Here is a 21,311-nt window from a genome sequence, read left to right on the forward strand (position 1 = left end):
TAATAAATTTTTAATTATTAAAAAAATATAGTATTAGCCATTTTTTAATGTTCAGGCAAAACTATGAGTTTTTTTGTTTTAGTAGTTTAAGATTAAATCAATTATTTTTAATCCAGTTATTTTTATCAAATAAATTTCAAAAACATGGATTCATCCACATAAATAGCGGCTTATATAAATGAATGTTGCTTTTTCTAATTTCTCATTATTTTTATTGCTTTTAAGCAGTGAAGGTGCAACAAATTTGCATAGCTATTGGAAAGAGTTTTGGATGAAGTGTTTTTGAGCAATTTAGCATTTTCATTGATTATCTTGTGCTATTACTATGGCTGGAGTTGCATCCTGTGCTGGTGAAAGATCTGCAACCAATTTGTTAAAAAAGTTTTGGGCATGGTGAAAAAATTCATAGATTTTACTGTAGATTTTCCCTATCCCTGATATTTAAGTGCAGTGTAGATAATCTAATGTTTAATGTCTTTCCAAGCGACAATTATTCTAATGATTGTTTTACTTATTTATAGTTGGGCTACAATATGAATTATAATAAGGAAAGCTTAGAAATAGTTAAACAGAAAAAATGGCCTGACATTTTGAATTGTGTCTATGATGACATTTAGTAAGTATAATCATTATTATTATTTTTTTTAATTATATAACTCCTGTTAAGGATTATTGCATTATTTTTAAAATGCTATAATTATTACTATTAACAAGACTTACAGTAGTTGTATATTTATTTATATGTAGTTATATATTTATTTCTTGGATTGTAATAAATATACACTTCAAGTTTAACAATGCCTTTAAGTTATAATTGAATATTTTTTATTTATCCCAAACTTCCCAGTTGGTAGTGATTTTAGTTTTGTATTAATAAATTTTTTTCATATTAACTATTATTATTTTATGAATTGCTGTGTTGTATTTGATATGTTAAAAATTTTTGTACATTTAAAGCCATCATTCTTTTCTCATATTTCACGAAAGAAAAAAAACCTAAAAATATTATAATTTAAAAATTCTGCAAAGCATTTTTTTCCCTCGAGTTTAATAACAATTTCCTTGCAATTTAAGTTATAAGAATGCTCCATACATGCTTATTCATTTTTAACCTTTCTTTGTAAGTATAAATTTTTTATTAATACAGTAGAAAACCATTTATCCGGTATCCAGTAAACCGTGAAAAAAATTTCTCTGTTTTCCAGCCATTTTGAAGTAGAAAGATTATGAAGAAGAAAAAATGAAAATTTGACTCATCTTAGAAGTTGAGTAGAGGAAACTGTGGGGAGAATTTTTCTCCCCGTTTTCCCAGAGAAACTTCAATTTTTCTCCTGATCTTGAAGATCTTTAGATTGAGAAAGGGTGGGGAAGGGACAATTTTTTTTTTCTCCTGAGTGTCTGAAAGAGCTGTTGTTTTTCTGATAAGCTGACGTCAATCAAACTTAAAAGAGTGGCATGCTGATTTCGTTTTCTCTTTGATTTACGAGGGGATGGGGAAAATGCTCTTCACAGGCATATCCCTGAACAGAAGATGAAAGAGAAAGAAAAAAGAAAAACATATCCCCATACTTTACTTAGAAAAAGTGAAATAGAAATATGAAAATGATTAAAATACGACTATTTTTTATTTAATGATAAAGTAGGAATGCAATTAACCTGAATTTAATCATTTAAAATATTAACATAATTGCTGTGCTAGTGGCGGAAAAATGCAAAAACCATCAAGCTAGCATTAAATTATTCCAAGGAGAGTTATGAAACATCCGTTAGAATCCAAATTTGAGAGGTTATTTTTTTTAACTCATTATTTAAAAATTGGATTAAATAAGAAAAAAAAATGCTAACATTTAATTAAAAACGCGATAAAGTTTATTATCAATAAAAGTACAAGATTCTACCTTGATTTTCCTTTTTTTTTTCAATTAAATAACTTGTCTTCTGATTTTAGTTATAGCTTCTCTTAATTTCTTTTAATTTTTGCCTCAGTTACAATGTAACTCAACAATCAGAAGACAATGAAAGTTTCGGAAATGAAATGGTTAAATGCTACGTTCCACACGAGACGGCGTCCACATGCAATAATCATCAGAACCAGCCTGAGGCTCCCGTCACCATTCAAGCAAAGTCCATGACGCCTCGCAAGAGGCCCAAGAATAACAGCAAGTTGGAAACTTCTTTTCGACAGGTCATGATGAAGCCTAGTGCTGGCGTGAAGAAAAAGTTTCTGAAGACTACTGTAGGGCAGACAGATCATGTCATTTCCACAATCATTAAGACTTTAGGCGTGAACGAAGCTTCAAATGATCAAAGTGTCCATAAGAAACGTGCGTCCAGGAAAAATAGTGTCCCTGTCAGGTGCAGTCCAAGGAAGAAATCTTCAGTCGAGTATTATTCATCCTCTAGGTAAATATGAAACCATTCTAATGATATTACATGGCTTGTAGATTTTTTAACAAGTGCTTAAAGATGCTTATTTCCGTTGCTTAAAAGCCCTTAACCCTTTTCGGCCAACTCTGCGCAAACACACCATTTCAATAAATATTTCTTTATTAACACTGTGACATATATTTTCCACTAATTTTATTTTTCTGCTGTTGTCAAGGGCTCTAAAGAAATCCAAAGATTAATAGTAATACAATTGGAATAAACACTTTCTGTTGAGAAATTTTTAAACTATTAAAGTTTTTTTAACTTGAAATGGTTAGTGATAAATGGAATTGTTTGAAAATGTATAATTATTCCTTTTGGGATTTATCATTATGTCTTTAATAAAGTTGCAAGTCAGTAAACAAAAAAAGTTCATAAAAAAAAGAGAAAAACAAGTGTTCAATTAAATGGTTTGTTGATTAATTTGATGAATGGTGCCTATATGCACCATTTTAAAGTAAAACAATTTATGCACAAATTTTTTTTGTCTTAGTAAATGTAATGTAGGCATATTTCAATGAAAATAATGCTACATTTTATAAAATTTATATGCTTGACTAAATTTGGGTTAAAGGTGCTTTTTTCATGTTTTTTTTTTTTTTTAAGTGCTTAATTTTCCCTTTTTGAAAATAAGATTTTTTTACCACGTCGATTTTCACTGTGTATTATCCAAAAGCGTGGTTTTCACATTGTTTTATACAACGTTTTCGCAATTCATTCAAACAATCCATTTCAGCGTACCTGTCGGTCCATAACGTATGATACCGCCAATCGTGTTACATGATTGATGATACATGGGAGTCCGCATGTGTCCACTGAGCTGGGTTCGATGAGATTCTTACCCTCTCGTGTGCAACTCTGCTTCATTTTGCAAGATATTCTCAGTTTCTAACTTCATTGTCGCCCTCTGAAATCAAACTGAAAAATCTCTCGATCTTTTTATGATGGGTTTTTCTCCTGGTCCAAAGAAAAAATTAAATAAAATCCCCTGGTCTAAAAAAAGACAAATTTCCAAATTCGCCTGATTTTTGTACTTTTTAGAAAATTCCCTAAAATTGAGTAAGTTTCCCAAAAAATCCCTATTGAAATGGAATTTTTGCACAGCTTATTGCTTACTTGAATATTAAAATAAGTATTATAAATAATAAAGCTAGCCTCATTTATAAAAATAAATTTAAAACTTTTTTGTCCTTAAATTTTCAGTTTATTTTTATTCAGAGCTCCCTTTCTAAATTAATTTAAAAATCTTTTAGCTGTCTTTGATGAATTAATTGCCTATTACTATTTAAAATTATCAGTAAACATTTTAGCATATCATAATATTTCAAATTCATTTAAGGTCAATCATAACTGGAAAATATTAAAGTTTTTCTATTTTGATGACCATAAAATTCCCTATGCATAAAATATTTAGTACATTATACAATAGTTATCATTAAATTTATATTACTTCGTAAAATCTACTGGATTTTTTCCAATCCATGTTGATAGCTATGTTTAATGGCTATTTAAAATACTATAGTCGGTGTTCTGAACACCAATCTGACATTGCTCTAGGAAAAGAATAATTTTTAGATGTGAAAGTAGCCTTGATTCAAGAAGACTGTGAGAGAAGGGATAATTTAATGCTTTTTTTTTCTTTATAAAAAAAAATTTAAGAAAAAATAAAGTTATTTAAATCAAACCAACCCTGCGGATGACAAGTTAGCAACTGCACTGCCATTTTATTTTTCCCGGGTGTGTAGCATTTTTAAAAAGTGCTTAGAGGTGCTTATTTTTGAGTTACTTTTTTTAAAAGCCCTTAAATGTGCTTTTTTTATTAGGAGTTTGGGAAAGGCAGGGCTGATTCTGCTCCGGAAAAAATCCGGATTTCCGGAATTTTCGCTAACAGTGATCCGGAAGTTTCCGGAGATGGAAGGTCCAGGCGTTTCGAAAAATCATTGATCACAGAAGTTTCCAGAAATCAAATTTTCAAAGATAGAACTTGAAAACACAGTTTATTTTATTTGTTTGTAAGGGAGAGCCAGAGAGATACTTTATAAGCTTGTATTCATGATTAATATTCATTTTTTATCAATAAATAGTTGTTATAACCATAAACTCAAGAAAGAAAGACTTATTAGTAAATTTTAATTACTTCTCCAGGTCATCATAGGTATGTGCAAGATTTTAAATATATTTTAAGTAAACTAAGAAATATTGAAAAAAAGGAGAAAAACTTTGTTTAAATTTTTTTCAATTTAAACTTTCTAGTCCAGTCTGTATGGATTGTATTTATTTCTGTTGTTATTTAAAATTTGAGTGATCAAATTACGGCATTTTTTTTTCAGGAGTCTTAATTCAACCAACAAAGTTGAGAAAAATAAAACAATTAAAGAAAAAACTGGGTGCTCTCTTTCGGATGTTTTGAAAAAGGTAAATGTAATTTCCTTTTGTCTTTCTCTATTGACTTCTAATGTGTTATAAAATCAAATTTTTGTACTTTCTTTAGGTTGTGAAATGTATACAATTTAAAAGAATTAAATAATATTGTAAAATATGACAAATTATTGGTTCTGATACAATATTTTTGAATGCCTAATCTGTTACAATTACTGTTTAGAATTAAGTTGGAAAATCAGACTCGAAAAGTGTGCTTACTCTCAATAAACAATATTCACCCTCTTTTATTTAGATTTTTGATCCTCAAAATTTGGGCAGTGGATAGCATTAGCCGTTTTCTAACAGTGAGAGGTTTTCGCGGTTTTCACCTCCATGTAATGCAAATACCAGTTAATTCCATGAAAAAGTCTTCCATGAATGCAAATTTCTTTATCCAGGAGTTCCATCATCTTCTGAATTTGGTTCAAAGTTATAAGAATACGGAGTTGAACATTATCAGCCGACAAAATTGGGCCAGCTGTTCAACGACATTTATAATATAATACTTTCAGGTCTGAAATTAACTGCTGTTAGTTTTTTGTTGGTCTGAGACCTCTAAACTTTCACTTGAACTTCCCTGAAATAATTATGTGTGTTTTTATCACAAAGTAGCATATTGCATCATAATTGTAACCATTACACATTCTCTGTATTGAATTTTTTTTTTAAAAATATAATAGAGATATGATAACCAACAGTGAAAATATGTATACGTTAGCTATATCTTTTAGTTACCAGGGGCATTTTACTTTTGGACCAATGACTAAATTTTCTTAATTTCTAACCTAGTATGTCTAAAACTCATGCAAAGGAAATAATAAGTAAACAAAAACTTATTATTTATAAAACTTTATTTAAGGATATTTTTAGAAAAACATAAATTACATTTATTCATTATATAATACAATAATATTTGCAAAAAAAAAAAAAAAAAAAGATGTAAAAATTTTTTTTGTTCTCTTAGACAATGTTATTTTTAACTAGTTCAATATTTCAGAGTACAAGAATTTTTAATTTCCAAATACTTTTCTATTTATAGTATCTATATTTTGAGGGTAAAAATTCAAGCCTCTGAAAAAAAAGTATATGTGTATGTTTGTGTCTAATAGTTTCTTAACAGGCCAAAAAATGTTCTTTGAATCATTAAAAGTTATATTTTAGTTTATGAAAAGGATGACTCTAGGTAAATTCCAATGCAGGAAATCCCATGCTATGACATAAGTTTATAATCTCGAATATTTATATAAATTTCCAGCCAAAATTTCTGAAATTTGAAGTATTTCTTTTGCAAAAGAAATGCATCTTGTTTAGGGTGGAATAGTACACAAAGAGATACATTAATTTTTATGAAACTGAAAGAAATAAAATTTCTTCCAAAATAAAAATTATATGAAACCAATGTGAATTTTTACAAAAAACTAAAATCTTTCATTAATAAATTATGCTTCACAGTTTCAAAACCAGTTATTTCGCTCCTTATATAATCTGCAGGCTCACAAACCACTTTTCTCCAAATAAAAGTTGGAAAAAAAAGGCTATTTATTTTTCTATTCATTATCCCTTTCTCAAAATATGTATAATATTTGTATTTTTATTTATTTATTTTTTTTTTCAGAAACTTCGAAGTGCCATTGCATCTGCTTTAGAATCGAATGGGGTGAATATCGAAGATGTTATTTTCAAGCCCTGCTTTAAAAGGCTTTTTACCATTTGCCAAGTATTTGTACAGGTGAATATGTTATATATTTAATACATATTAATACATTTGATATATATTTAACATCAATAAGAACAGTAGATGTTGAAATACAACCTTCTTGCATCTTCATAGAATTATCTAAACATAGCTGCCAACTCTACTAGATTTTCCAGTAGACTTTCTCCTGATATACTGTTTTAATTAAAATTCTCCTAGTTTTTGTACATTTTAGAAAATTCCCTAAAATTGAGTAAGTTTCCTTGAAAAATCCCTATTGAAATAGAATTTTTTTTACAGATTAATGCTTGCTTTCTTGAATAGTTAAATAAGTATTACTAATACATAATGGAGCGAATCTCATTTATAGAAATCAGTTCAAAACTTTCTTTAATCTAAAATGTTAGGTTTATTTTTATTCAGAACTGTCTTTAAATTAATTTAAAAAAATCTTTTATGAATTAAATGCTTATTAATATTTGAAATTATGAGTAAGAATAATCCATGACATTTCAAGTAAGTTTAAAGGAAAATATTGCAGTTTTCCTGTTTTAATGACTATAAAAATTCCCTATGAGTAAAATATTTAGTACTTTATGCAACAGTTATTATGAAATTTATATTTCGTTAAATCTACTGGATTTTTATCCATGTTGGCAGCTATGTACAAATTTTTATTATAAATAATATAAATTTAAAATAAATATAAATACCATTAGTTTACCTTTGACATTAAAATTTTGAAGAAGAAAAAATAAGGTGCATAACTCAATTTTTTTTAATTTAAACAATCAAACTTAAAAACATAACTATCAGTGCAACCTTAAAGATTGGTTTTTAAATCAGGATACATGTATTTTTTTTTTTTTTTTTTTTTTAATTTTAGTATTTTAAGTGTTTTTAAATACCCCAACTACTTTTTATAGTCATTAAATTACGCTATTATCATAAAGTTTTCCTGTTTAATACTTAAAATTATTTTGAAGCATATTTCAAACACTTGTATCAAGTTTCAAAAAGTTTTATCAAGAAAATTATGACCTCATTTTGAAGTTGAGAAAAATATTTAAGGAAGTTATGATGTTATCCTATACATATCCTTCTTCTAAAATTGGTAGAAATTACCATATTTGTATTTTTTTTCCTTTATATATAATATTTAGTTATCATATTTATTATTATTATTTTATATCATGTATATTATATATATATCATATATTGGTGAAAGAGTTAGCAAGATTCCCCTCCCCCCCCCCCCATATATTTGCTGTCACCCTATAAACTGATTATTAGCATACGTGTATATTAATAGATACGCAATGAGATACAAATTTACTGACTGCTGAAAATAAATGCATAAATGTAAATTAATGCAAATTCAAGTCTTTTTTTTTTCCCATCTTCTGTTACTGAAGGCATAGATGACATGTGTGCCACTGTGTCATATGGCAGAGCTTTAATAGTGACTTGCAAAGCCTTCTTCAAAAACTAAAAACAATGGGGAGAAAATAATAATGTTGCCTTCAGAATTTTTTTCATTATTTGTAAAAATTCTACCATAGGCACTGTATTGAACTTGGGAAAATTGTGCCAAATAGCAATTTTTTAAATTTACGTGATTTGGCTTTTAGTTAGAGTTGTAGATTTAAATCAATGTAGAATTGTAAACAAATATTTTCTTCAATGAACATAATAAAATCAAAATACTGTTCAAGTGTAACTGATAGGCTCCTAAAATACATAACTTTGATCGTATCTTCAAGAACCAGTCCTAATAAAAATTATTTTGTAAAAGGAAATAAAAAGCAAAACTTATAACTCGTTATAACTCATTCTCGCTAATAACTCATTCCCTACAGCAAGGGGATTCTCGCTAATAACTCATTAGTTCGATAAATAGCCCTACGGCAAGGGGATTCTAAGGTTTGTGTAGTTTTCCACTCAATGTAATGCATATGCAGGTTAATGTCATATCATAAAAAAATTCCTCCATGCAGGCTATTTCATCCTAATCTTTGATCAAAAAGTTTCCTTGTCTTCCGCATTGGGTTCTAAGATTACTAGGCTACTGAGTTAAACATTGGAGATTTGGAATTGTCAACTCCAGAATGGATCTGCTGTTCAATGCCGGTTAATGAATAAAATTACTTAATTTCAATTTGTTGCAGGATATTCAGGGTGATCCTCGCAAATTAGGCACAAGTCAATGCATTCAAGAAATTGCAGAAGAACATGTTAAACAAGTAAGTACTGTTCTGCTCTTTTTTTAAAATTAGCGAGTTTTGGAGTATCTCGTAGTCTGATTCTACTTCTTTTGTTTTCCATTGTAAACTATGGAGAATTTTTCCATAGTAAACTATGGAAATCGCAAGCATAAATATTTCGTAATGTAAATTATATGTAAAACTCAGGTTGGGATTTTAGACATGACGCATTGAAAAGCTGCATAAACTGTGACCAAATTTGACCAAACCCTGGGACAAGTTAATTTTTTATCAGTTCATTTAATAGGAAATAATATACACTATTGCATTTTATACAATTATAATTCATATTATATATAATATACAAAAAGTGTATAGCCAAAATTATTGAAACTATTAATTTGTTTTTGGAGAAACATGACACTCTTAATACTTTTGACCAATATTATTTGTATTATAACTGTTCAGTTTATGTTATATTTATTAACTATGAGTTGTTAATTATTGTCAATCTAAATATTAATTATAATTCTTCTATGCCACATTTTAGGCATATTTTTTAGATTGGCAAAACTCAATAGTCGCCAATAATTGTCTGATCCCTGCTTAAAATTAAAGTTATAAATTTTTATTATTCTCAATATTAGTTGTTATTACTCATACAAAATATTTCCTAATTAAAAAAACTTATGTGCCTATAAGTGTGCATATTAGTTATAATTTCTTAAGTTTATGAGTGGGAACTTTAATTTAATAAATTATCACTTTTTCAATATATGTTGATTTCTATTATTTTTAACTCCTATGCTCGTTTATTAAAGTATTGTTTGAAATCTAATTAATTTTTTTTCTTAGTATTATCAAAAATTTTTAACAATATGTGGATTTTATTGAGACATGGGCACAGGCCCGGACTGGCCAGTAGGCAGACCGGGCAAATGCCCGGTGGGCCGGTCTGGCCTGAGGGCCGATTGTACCGAGCCAGCAGCGACAATTTTTTTTTTATACATTGCATGAATTCAAACAATATTGCGCAAATAATAATAATATTAAATAACATATATATGATATATGTGGTAATAATATTGTTTTAATATACAGGGTGATTCAGATCATGCGTGCTACCCATTTTTTTCGAGAATGGAGCAAATAATCGATTTGAAATAAAAAATCTAATAACTAAATCGACCCCAAGGAATTCAATAGTGATATTGTTAATTCCCGGAAGTACCGGAATTTGAACACAGTTTTGATTTTTCAAATGGAAACCTATATCTTATTTGGCATCATTGGAGAGGGTTTTCGAAAAGAAGCAACTTTTACTTGAAATTTTTTTTTTATATCTCTTACTGTTCTCAAGATAATAGATACGAAAAAATTCTGATTATTTACTTCAATTTATCATTTTTATCAAAAATAATTCACTTAAATTATCAAAATCGCTTCAATTTTTATAAAACATGGGAAGAAAAGCACAAATGTGTTTTAATGAAGGTAAAAGACATTATGACGAAAAAAATTTTTTTTTAGTGAATATGTCAAAATCTATTTAATATGTATTTTTTTTATCTATTATCTTGAAAATAGTAGGAGATATTAAAAAATATTTTAAGTAAAAGTTATTTCTTTTCAAAAACTCTCTTCAATGATGCCAAATAGGATATAGGTTTCTATTTAAAAAATATATGAAACATCGTGTATATGAAAGACTTCTTGCTGTTGTAGAGTGTATGTAAATCTTCAACTGGACAGAATGTGCTTTCTTTAGTGGATTCAGTTTTAAAGTCTTGTAATATAGATATAACAAAGTGCATCGGTAATTCAACTGACTGGGCTGCAAATATGTAAGGTGAATATAAAGGATTTTCTTCATGGCTTTCCAAAGAGTCCCCTGGTCTCATTCATGTGTGGTGTTATGCACATGTCTGAAATTTAGTTTTAGGAGATACCACGAAGACACTAATTGAAAGTGCATAGTTTTTCAGCCTACTAAATAGCGTTGCAGTATTTTTCCGTGAATCATACCAACGCATGAACATCTGGGAACAAAGTAACGAGCACGGAAATAAAAAAAAGGCTCGCAACTATTGAAGAAACACGTTGGTGGTCCAATGATTAAAGAAAATGTTTGGTTAATTTTCAAACTCAGATTCTACTATTAAGCCGTTATATGCCACATTGATTACAAGTTTAGAAACTATACAACAAAATTCAAATTTCAAGCCAGATATCCGTGCAAAAGCAGAAATATTTTTAGAATCATTTTGCAAATATGAAACAGTAATCACCGTCAAAATATTCTCAAGAATATTTGAATTAACTACAACGCTCTCCCAATATTTGAAAACCTCTAGTTTAGACATCATAAAAGCTTTTGGAATGGTATCACAAACGTGTTCAGAACACAAAAAAAATAGTGAGAGATTTTGAAGGTGTACAATAAGTTACAGATGATTTCATTATTTGCGCAAATAAGGAGCTTGAAGAAACTGAAATTCAAACAAAGTTTCCATAAAAAAGATTGAAGAAAAGAAAATTGATGCCGGGTGAGACAGCGTCGAATGAAGCAGTTTTTGATGATGAAACCACTGCATTTAAGATAAACGCCCACAACATTATTTTCAGCGCAGTTGTAGCGTCAATGGAACGCCGATTTCTGGCAAATGGAAAATTGTACGCCGATTTTTCCTATCTAGATCCGAAACGTTTTCCTGAAAAACGTCTTAACAAGCTTCAATCTGGCGAACTAAATGAGCTAAGCAAACTCTTGCTAAAATTTGACGAAACAGCTATAGGTGAAAGTTTTTGGATTGAACTAAGAAATTTAGCTTTACATTGGGAAAAATTGAAAAATTCAGACTTAGGAGATTATAAAATAATCACAGAAGATCATTCAAATGAAATAACGACTTTTCTTTGGAAACAGAAGAAGTAAGTCTAAAATGTGAGACACGCAGTGCGTTCAAAAATTGTGTTATTTGTTGCCACAAGATGTTACAACAGAGATTCAATTGATTGACCAATTCTTCCAATTTAATTAGTCTAGCATTAAAATTTTTACTAACATTGTCAAAAAGTCAGGTGGCTTGTGAAAGATCATTAAAAATAATTAAAAATAGAATGAGGAGTACTTAATCTTCTGATAATTTGAATGCTCTCATGGTAATGGCAAATAGAAAAAAATCTATTAATGAAATTAGATAGCGACGACATAATCGATCAAGTGGCAGAAAATAGTGAGCCTCTTCAAAAGTTAAATTTAATTTTAATTTAGTGACTTTTGAAGAAGCATCAAATCTGTTTTTAAATTTTTTTTATATAAATCATTCATGTATGTGTAGTATAATAAATATTTTTATTTACTCTTCATCTTTCACTTTCTTTTTGATTTTATCAACCTATTACCTCATAAGAACCATGTATTTTAAACTGAAATATATTCTATAAAGGATTAGTAAGCAATTTTTATCTACTTTCTTACTTCGATAAATTAACTTACGTTCATGAGAATTTATAAGTAAAAAATGACTAAGAATGATACATTAGGAGCCGCGTACGCTTCGTGCACGCGGTGTTTATGTGAGATAGAGGGCCGATGTCTCCAAAATGCCCGGGCCGATTTTAGATCCCAGTCCGGGCCTGCATGGGCAAATGCATTAAGGGGTTAAAGAATTTTTTTTACAACTTTTCCTTTACTTAATTTTAATTCTTTTTTCAAATTTGAAACTTTTTCAAATGTATTTTTTTTTTTGTTTCTTAGCTACTTTTACATTTAAAAAATTTTAAAAATAACAGACAAACATTGATCATATACCACCCACCGACCCTTGTCAGTAAAAATAAGCTAATCATTTATTTTTCCCCATTTGGTGCTTGCACAATATTTGAACAGCATCGCTATAAGCTTGTAAAAAAAAAAAAAAAAAAAAAAAATCAGACTTATTCCTAAATTGAAGGATTCCTAAAATAGTAACTTGTTTATGTACTGGGTAATTTAAAATGAATACAGTGATTACCCCTGTGGCAGAATGTTTTCAGATTTTCTGCGACAAAACTCCAGAACTAATATCTTTTCCAAGATGCTTTCAATAATAACAAAGTTGTATGTTACTAATTCAAGGTAACAAAAACGCTGTGTTCATAAAATAAATATATATTTTTGTAATTGAATATGTAATATTTTTTTGTTTATAATATTATGGGCGATATGTTAAGAAGAAAACTCACCAATTATTTTCTTTATCGCATTTTGTAAATCATTAACGCATTAAGAAAGATAATTAAAAATCATGAAATCCGTAGCAGTAAATGCCAAGGACAACGAAATCACTTGAATCGAACTCTTCAAAAAGAGGTTACTCAAATGCCTGTTTCATTTCAAGATTTGATAGTAGTAATAAATAATATCGGATTTTAAAAACTATGGGGAAATCAAAAGCAATAATTGCCCTAAAAATGAAGTAATCGTTGCCTGAAAAGGTAAATAATCGAATGCATGATTAGAATTGCCCATATCGACTGTAATATATCAGGAGGCTTAAAAACCACATGAAAATCAATAACTGCCGAAAATACAATCAAAACACTACATGGATAACCCATACTATCGGCGTAAATTGAACGCAACAAAAATTTATAATTAAAATTCAAATTTTACGTGTGAATTTCTGCAGAAAAGAAAACCAAAATTGTTTCTTCCCAAAAGAAAAATTTTTCTGCGTCAGCTCTGTAACGTTCTGCGACAATGTCACCGCGCTTCTGCCACAGGGGCGATTACAAACGGCTATAAGAATTTAATGAAAAAGAATTCATCGATAAAATTTACACAGGATGTAAAAAGAATTTTTAAATTTTGCATACATGCGTCACTAAAGTTCCGCCTACATTCTACGTTAATCTTATAGAAAAGTTATTTTTCATTAAATAATTATCGAAGTTTGTAATTGCTATATTCGTTTTTAATTACCCTGGATATTAAAATTGTTTCCTTTTGTTTCAGGTCATAAAATATGAGAAAAAGAAAATGAAATGACATTTTACATATCATCTTGTAAATCTCATGCATTATTGTATATAGAATCTTTAAATTACTACTGAATATGAAATATATTTTTAATAAAATTAAATATAGAATTTGTTTCTCTTTTTTTTGCTATTTTTACTCATTATGAAACCTACACTACTTTGGTCATGTTTTTTTTTTCATTTAATATTGTTAAGTAATTGATAATAGGTAAATACTTTATTTACGTCGTACTGGAGCTGCACAATAGGCTATTGGCGACGGTCTGGGAGACATCACTGAGGATAATCTGAAGATGTGCCATTGCAATTTCGATCCTCTTCAGATGGGATAGCTCCCCTGCTTTGGTAGCCCGATTAGCTGCATGCGAAGTCAAGCACTTTACGGTAGAACAGTTAATCGAGGACCGATACCGTGCACCCTCTGTCACTACCCAGGCTGATCAAAGTGGTCACCCACCTGCTTACTGACCGCAGCCAGTGATGATTGATTTCGGTGTTCTACTGGGAACCGTGTCTATACGATTAGAGTGTTTGAAAGGCGCTTATTTTTTGTTGAAAAATTTGGCCACGCAACCCTGTAGAATCGTTTTCTTATCTCAAGCTTCTTGTGTTTACTCTGATATCTTTTTTTCAGTATGTTCAAGTAATCAGTTTTGTCAATTTTTTAATCAATAAATTTTAAATCCTAAAACCTCATCTCCAAATGAGGTTTGAACAAAATTAAAGTGGATAAGTATTTTTATAAAGGGGATTTTTTATAATTATGACTAGAAGTTATATTATTTTATAAGAAAAATTAAAAATACTATATAGTACAGTTAAAAATTGTCAAAACCAGGACCTCCAGAAAAGATTCTGCCCTGCATTAAACTACGAGTACATTATTTGCATATCCGTCCTGCGTTATTTGCACCATCTTTGCCCTAATGTCTGCCTGTTTTGATAGTTTCTTATTTAATGACATATACAAATAACAAATTATCATCATTTAGGTACTGGTGATTGACTAACAAAATGCAAGTTTTCGTCATACTGACAGATATGTGCTAAATACCTTCCTCTAAGTAAGTGGTAAAAAGCAGCTTAATCTAGCGTGTAAGGTTTTGTTGAGAAGGGGAGAAGAAACTAGCTTTCTAGACATATGAAGTATTGTTTTCAATGTAGGTATAAGGGAAATAAAAGACAATGTGACAATTAAATTAGAAGTTATCAAGATGTTTTTTACGTAATGTAAAATTTTTGACTTGTGTACAATTGATGATGGCTCAAAAGTTTCAGATCCTAAAATCCATAAAATCTAATGTAAGTCATAGAAAAACAAGAGTTTTATTATAAAATCTCTTTTAAGATAAATTTTAACATATGCTTGTGAAACCTGGACCATATCTTGTACGGGTGAGGTTATGTTGGGTACATTTGAGAGAAAGGTCTTCAGAAGTATTTTTGGAGGAATTCAAAAAAATGGTGTGTGACTTAGAAGAACAAATTTAGAGCTTCATCACTCGTATAATGAATCTGGCATTATTAACTTTATTATATGACAAAGAATAAAATGGGCAGATCCCGTTATCAGACTGGATGAAGACCGTACCACAAAAAGAATTTTCAATACCAGACCAGATGGCACACGAAAAAAAGGCAGGCCGAAATTGACATGGATAGATTGCCTAGAAAAAGACCCTTTGGTCTTAACTAAAAACTGGAAAACGCTAGCAGAAATAAATGTTAGCCTGAAAAAAACTTCTTGAGAAGACCAAGGCACACCCTGGGCTGTTGAACCATAGATGATGAAAAATAAGTAAAAATTCCACCTATTTATAATCTTAAGTATCTACTTAGCAAAGAAGGGGGCCTTAATTATTCAGACTTCTGCCCACATTATGCCCTTCTGTTCCATCAAACAGCTTATTAAGAGGACCTTTAAGACCTGTGCTCATGAAAAACTTACCGACCGTACTAAGTCTTGGAGGGCTACCATCCTAAATTTGCGAAATGGTCCAAGACGAAGAGCGGTGGCTGAATTCCGCTTGGCCACTGGTCATGACTGTCTGCGGAAACATCTGTCTAGATTTGGTATCGCTCCTTACCCGGTATGCACTCTTTGCAGTTCTGGTGAGGACATGGACCTCTCCACTGCTCTGCACTTTGCAGGAATTCTATCACTGAAGCTATTGGGAAGCTGGAGACATGTTGTGATTAATAGATTCTGTTGCAGCATCTTTTGTTTCTGTTCTTATTTTTAGATGTTTATATATGCTGTTACTGTCTATAATCTGGAAATAAAAATAATCTTAAGTATTTTACCCTACTTTACCAAAAAGTTGCGACTCTTGAATTTTAGTGAGAGGAGGTGAAAGGGTAAAAATTTTATTTTGTATGAGTAAAACCCGGGCAACTTTAGCTCATCCTATCAACTAGGATTTAGTCGCATTTGATTCCTGCTTGAAAAAATGCAACGGCTACGATACTGAACTTGTCTTGATAGTAGCTAGTGAATATCCCTTGAACGGAAACCTTCCAGCAGGGCAGCGGACACTGCTGATTATTGCAGCCTATCTACAGATGAATTTTCAACTATTTTTCCTTTTAAGGAAGAAAATGAACAAATGTGAAAAAATTTCTAAAACTTTTTGAAACAGCTCTTAACTTATTTCTCATGGTGCGTAGCGTTTTTAAAAAGTGTTTAAAGGTGCTTCGTTTCGCTTTTTAAAAGCTTTTTTCATGGGGTGTTTTTAAAAAGTGCTTGATTTTTTTTTCTTTTCGAAAACGAGATTTTTTTCTTTACCCTGTGGATTTTCGGCACGTAATATGTAAAAGCGTGCTTTTCACATTGTTCTGTTCGCCATTTTCACGATTCATTCAACCACAATCCGCTATCTGTCGGTCCATAGCGTATGAAAGCGGCAATAATTTTATTGGTTTGACGAAATACTTGCGAGTCCGCATGTGCGTCTACTGGGCTGAGTTCGGTAAAATTCTAGCACTCTCATGTGTAACTCTGCTGCATTTTGCTAGATATGCTCAATTACTTAATTCCCCACCCCTCATTTTTCGAACCTAAAATTCTCTCGATCTTTTTAGTGTGGCTAATATAATCAAGAAAAGATTTCTTAGTCAGAAACTAGTTATTTTATCGTGATCATGTAAAGTCTTTGAAAATTATTTTGCTTTTTGTTAATGTATATAGGGTGGTCCTAAAATCTGTGTCAAAAATGTAAAGGCAGGTGGAGGGGACTTAAATAAGCATATTTCGTATAGGATTGTGTGTGCAGTAATGCCGCCTTGAGCCGGTAGGGAGCGCTGATGACTGCGGCGTATAAAAGCGCTTGCTAGCTGGATTCTCGCACGGATCTCAAACAGCATGCATCGTTTCACCAATGTGGAGCTTGCCGACGTGCATTTCATGTATGGGGCTGCACAAGGAAATTGATTAGCTGCTCAGAGTATGTACAGGGATCGTCAGAAATCACCTGGACGCTGTCTACGGCCATCATTGGATAGGACGGGATGGTCCAGTTCTCTGGCCACCGCGTTCTCCTGATTTAACCTGCTTGGATTTTTTCTTTTGGGGTCATATTAAAAGCCTGGTGTACGAGAGTCCCATCAAGAAGATCTTGTTGCCCACTTGTCTGTTGCTGCTTTACATGTGCTCGACATGCCTAATGTCTTTTCTGCTGTACGCCGATCCATGCGCAGTCGCTGTGAATCTTGTATCGTTGTTGGTGGCTGCTCTTTCGAGCACCTCTTGTAAACTGTTGATAAATTTTTCTTTTCTTTTGTCCTTTCAGTTTCCTCTGATTCCTACTGCTTTACAAGCTAGTGCTTTAATGTATCTCACACACATTCCTATTCGAAATGTGCTTATTTACGTCCCCTCTACCTACCTTTACATTTTTGACATATATTTTAGGACCACCCTGTATAGTACTTAAAAATATTTTTTGAGTGCTTAAAAGGTGCTTATTTTTCGTTAAAAGATTTGGCTACACACCCTGTTTCTAATCAAGATTGCCACTCACCGGGAAAATACAGGGAATTTTAAAATCACCTGAAATAACTGGGAAAATGCAGGGAATTCTGAGATTTCATTAACAACTGGAGAAAAAAGGCGAATTTTGCTTCTTATTTTCGTATTTTAAAAAAAAATGTAACCACTCAAAGTGTAATGTATTGTAAAGTGTAATATATGCTAAGGGATATTTAAGGATGATATTTCAGCTATATTAAACTATTTCATTTACTATAACATTGCTTTTTTTAAGTATGTTCAGTTGTACCTTTTTTCTAAGTTTTTACCTTTTTTCTCTAAGTTTTCTCTAAATAATTGTAAAGTGTAATATATGCTAAGGGATATTTAAGGATGATATTTCAGCTATATTAAACTACAGTGAAACTTCTCCAAAAGGCCACCTCTATTAAGGGCCAATATTTTGAGGAACGAAAATTTTCCCCATAGACATAATGTTAATTTTCCTCCCATTAGAGGGCCACATTTTCCTGACTACCTCCAATAAAGGCCATTTTTCCCCCGTCCCATGAGTCCCCCGTGCCATATTTATCAAACCAAGAAACGCTAATAGAAGTAAATAAACTGATATCCCAATCCAAGGCATTAATAAGTGATGCGATTTTAACTAATTTGTTTTATAGAGTTAAGGAATCATTAGAAACTAAAATTGTTTGCGAAAAAATTGCAAAAAGTGAACAAACTTCAATTGAAATTTTTTTAAACATGTATAAAAACTTAAAATGTTAATAAACAGTTTTTTTCTACATAAATTTTGATTTCCTCATTTTATTTTTTGGTCACCCCCATTTAAGAGCCACCCCCATAAGGGCCAATTTTCAATGGAAGGACAGGTGGCCCTTACCGAGAGGTTTCACTGTATTTCATTTACTATAACATTGCTTGTTTTAAGTATGTTCAGTTGTACCTTTTTTCTCTAAGTTTTTCCAGTAATTAAAATTAGTATAGTAAGACCAATATAGCTGTCGCAAGAACACAGTGAGTGTGTGTTTCCTCTTAATCTTTTGCATGTAATATGTACAGGGATTTTTTTTTCCAGATTAGAGGGGCAACCCTGCTAATAAAGTAGTTGATATATCCTAAATTCTTATAGTTGATAAATTACTTGTAGGAATTTATTTCAATTTTTTTAGTATCATTGTATCAAATTTAATTTAAATTTAAACAACATAAAGTTTTTAAGGATCTTTTATTTGTTTACAAATTTTAGTACATCTCTATTAGATTAAGCTGAATTATTACTATAATAGTCTTTAAATAAATGTCCCGCGGTGAACTGATTGTTAAGACACAACTTCCAGTTGAAGTGCTGGACTTCGCTGGTAGGTCGTCGGCCTACTGAAGCGGGAGTGCTATACCCTCTGCAGATGATCAAAATTGTGATGGTATGTCTTCGGATCATTCTCAGGGATGTTTCCCAGGTCGTCTCCAAAAGCCCATTGTCGAGATGGCTCAGGGAATCGAGCGTTCGCCTTCCAATGAGGTGAACTGAGGTTCGATTCCGGCGATGACCGGTCGATACGAATACCGCATCCGGCTTGCACCGACCACAGTGCTGACGGGAAATATCCTCAGTGATAGACGGATCATAGGTTAGAGTCCCTTTGCCGTCAGACTAAACGTGGGAGGTTTTCGTGGTCTTCCTCTCCATGTAACGCAAATACGGGTTAGTTCCATCAAAAAGCCCTCCACGAAGGCAAATTTCTCCCAATACTTGATCCAGGAGTTTCCCTGTCAGTGGCCCCCATCCCCCCAAGCTCTTGGGCGCATTCATCCCCCCCCCCCAAAAAAAAACAATTTGCTAACTTTCCCCTTCCATGTTAGATTGTTCGAAATAGTGCTACTTTGCTTGCTCATAATATGACAATGCTTCTTTTATTTATGTGCTTGAAAAAAAAATTCTCTCTTCTAAATTCCCCCCCCCCAAACTATTCGTTTTATTTAGTGTAAAAATTCACCCCCAAGCTTTAAGTGGGCGCATCGTGCGCCCACCTTCCCCCCTGATGGGGGCCCCTGTTCCCTGTCTTCTGGCTTGGGTTCAAAATTACAAGGCTACGGAGTTAAGCATTAGTAGTCGTAAACCCAAAAATTGGGTCAGCTGTTCAACGACGGTTATAATAGCCCATTGTGTAGCTCTAGTGCGACTGCGACGTAAATAAGCTACAACAACAACAATCTTTAAATGGATAATCCCAAGAAACTTAAGCGGGTAAGATATTAACTGATTAAAAACTTCGTTCGCTTCAAAAATATACAAATAGGAAAATAACATTTGACATTTTTCAAGCTCTTCAAATATCGGTGTCCATTTTCAAGACTTGCCAGACATAAAGGAGAAGAAACAAAATTGATTTGAAATTTTAAAAAAAAAGTGAGAAACAAAACTAAAAAAACCAAAGTAGCAGTGAGAAAAAAAATTTAAAACAGAACAAAACAAAAATCTGGGTAAAATGAATTCCCACGTGTTATGGAGTGATGGTGAGGAACTAATGGCGTTAACAAAAGAATTGGCATCCATATGAAATACCCTACCACATCAGCTCATCTTGATGCACTGGAATCTTGTTTTATTCGTATGAATGCTGATTCCCTTGTTAACGGCATTAGTTCCTCTCCCTTTCTCCATAGCATTTGGAATTGCATTTTACCCTGATTTGGGGATTTTTCTTGTTCCGTTTTCCATCTTTTTTCTTTTCTCTCTTGCATACTGTGGTTTTTCTAGTTTTGTTTCTCACCTTTATTTTTCATTGGCTAGTCTTAAAAAACGGGGTGCCTATTTTTGAAAAAATTGGAAGTTTTTAATTAAGTAATGTAGTCTTTGTCTTGTCTGACGGTGCAAATAAGTTTGGATTTTTGAAGACACGCTGCAGATTGTGCATGAGGAACGATGCAATCTAATATTGTGATTATTTTGACTGTTTTCAGCGTTCAACGTAAGCACTTAGGATTACTTAATTTGTGATTTGTTTGAGCAATGATTACGTAAAACACTAAAATCATTTAGTTTTTAAATTGTTTTTAAAAGATAATATATATATATATATATATATATATATATATATATATATATATATATATATATATATATATATATATATATATATATATATATATATGGCGTTGCGACTTCGAAAAAATGTAAAACATTGTTTTGAGCTAGATATCTGACAATTTTAACTGGAAAACTTGGTTGGTTGACTTCCCCACATTTTTTGAGAACAGACTGCCCCACATTGTTGCTGTAAATGTTATTTTATACTTCTTTTATAGTCTTTCTCAATTAGTCGCTCCTTCTGCCGGCGAACTTTGTAACTCATTTTTAAACTTGGTGAGAATAAATATCTTGTTTCCTAAGCAGATCCTGCTTTTCTATTTCTTTTTATTTCTCTTAAAGCTTCAAATCATCGATTACCCGGTAGTTCAGAACTAATTTTTAAAAATAGTTACATGGCATACTTTTGATTGTTTCAAATCATCGATTACCCCGTAGTTCTGAACTAATTTCTAAAAA

The 21,311-nt window shown here is 31.3% G+C and overlaps 1 protein-coding gene across 1 annotated transcript in view; it reads left to right on the forward strand.

Annotated features, from left to right (window-relative positions):
• Positions 1–13,881, forward strand: part of LOC107447399 (uncharacterized) — a 40,443-nt gene extending 26,562 nt beyond the window's left edge. Inside the window, exons 15-20 of the mRNA XM_087150937.1 lie at positions 522–616; positions 1,987–2,403; positions 4,758–4,842; positions 6,464–6,577; positions 8,713–8,787; positions 13,748–13,881. Of these exons, the coding sequence (XP_087007063.1) occupies positions 522–616; positions 1,987–2,403; positions 4,758–4,842; positions 6,464–6,577; positions 8,713–8,787; positions 13,748–13,780 (819 nt within the window). The 3' untranslated portion in view covers positions 13,781–13,881. The remainder of the gene's footprint in view (positions 1–521; positions 617–1,986; positions 2,404–4,757; positions 4,843–6,463; positions 6,578–8,712; positions 8,788–13,747) is intronic.
• Positions 13,882–21,311: the final 7,430 nt, after the last annotated feature.

Source organism: Parasteatoda tepidariorum, chromosome 9, assembly GCF_982258835.1.
Source record: "Parasteatoda tepidariorum strain Cologne lab strain chromosome 9, Ptep-v5.0, whole genome shotgun sequence".
In the NCBI taxonomy this organism is placed as follows: domain Eukaryota; kingdom Metazoa; phylum Arthropoda; class Arachnida; order Araneae; family Theridiidae; genus Parasteatoda; species Parasteatoda tepidariorum.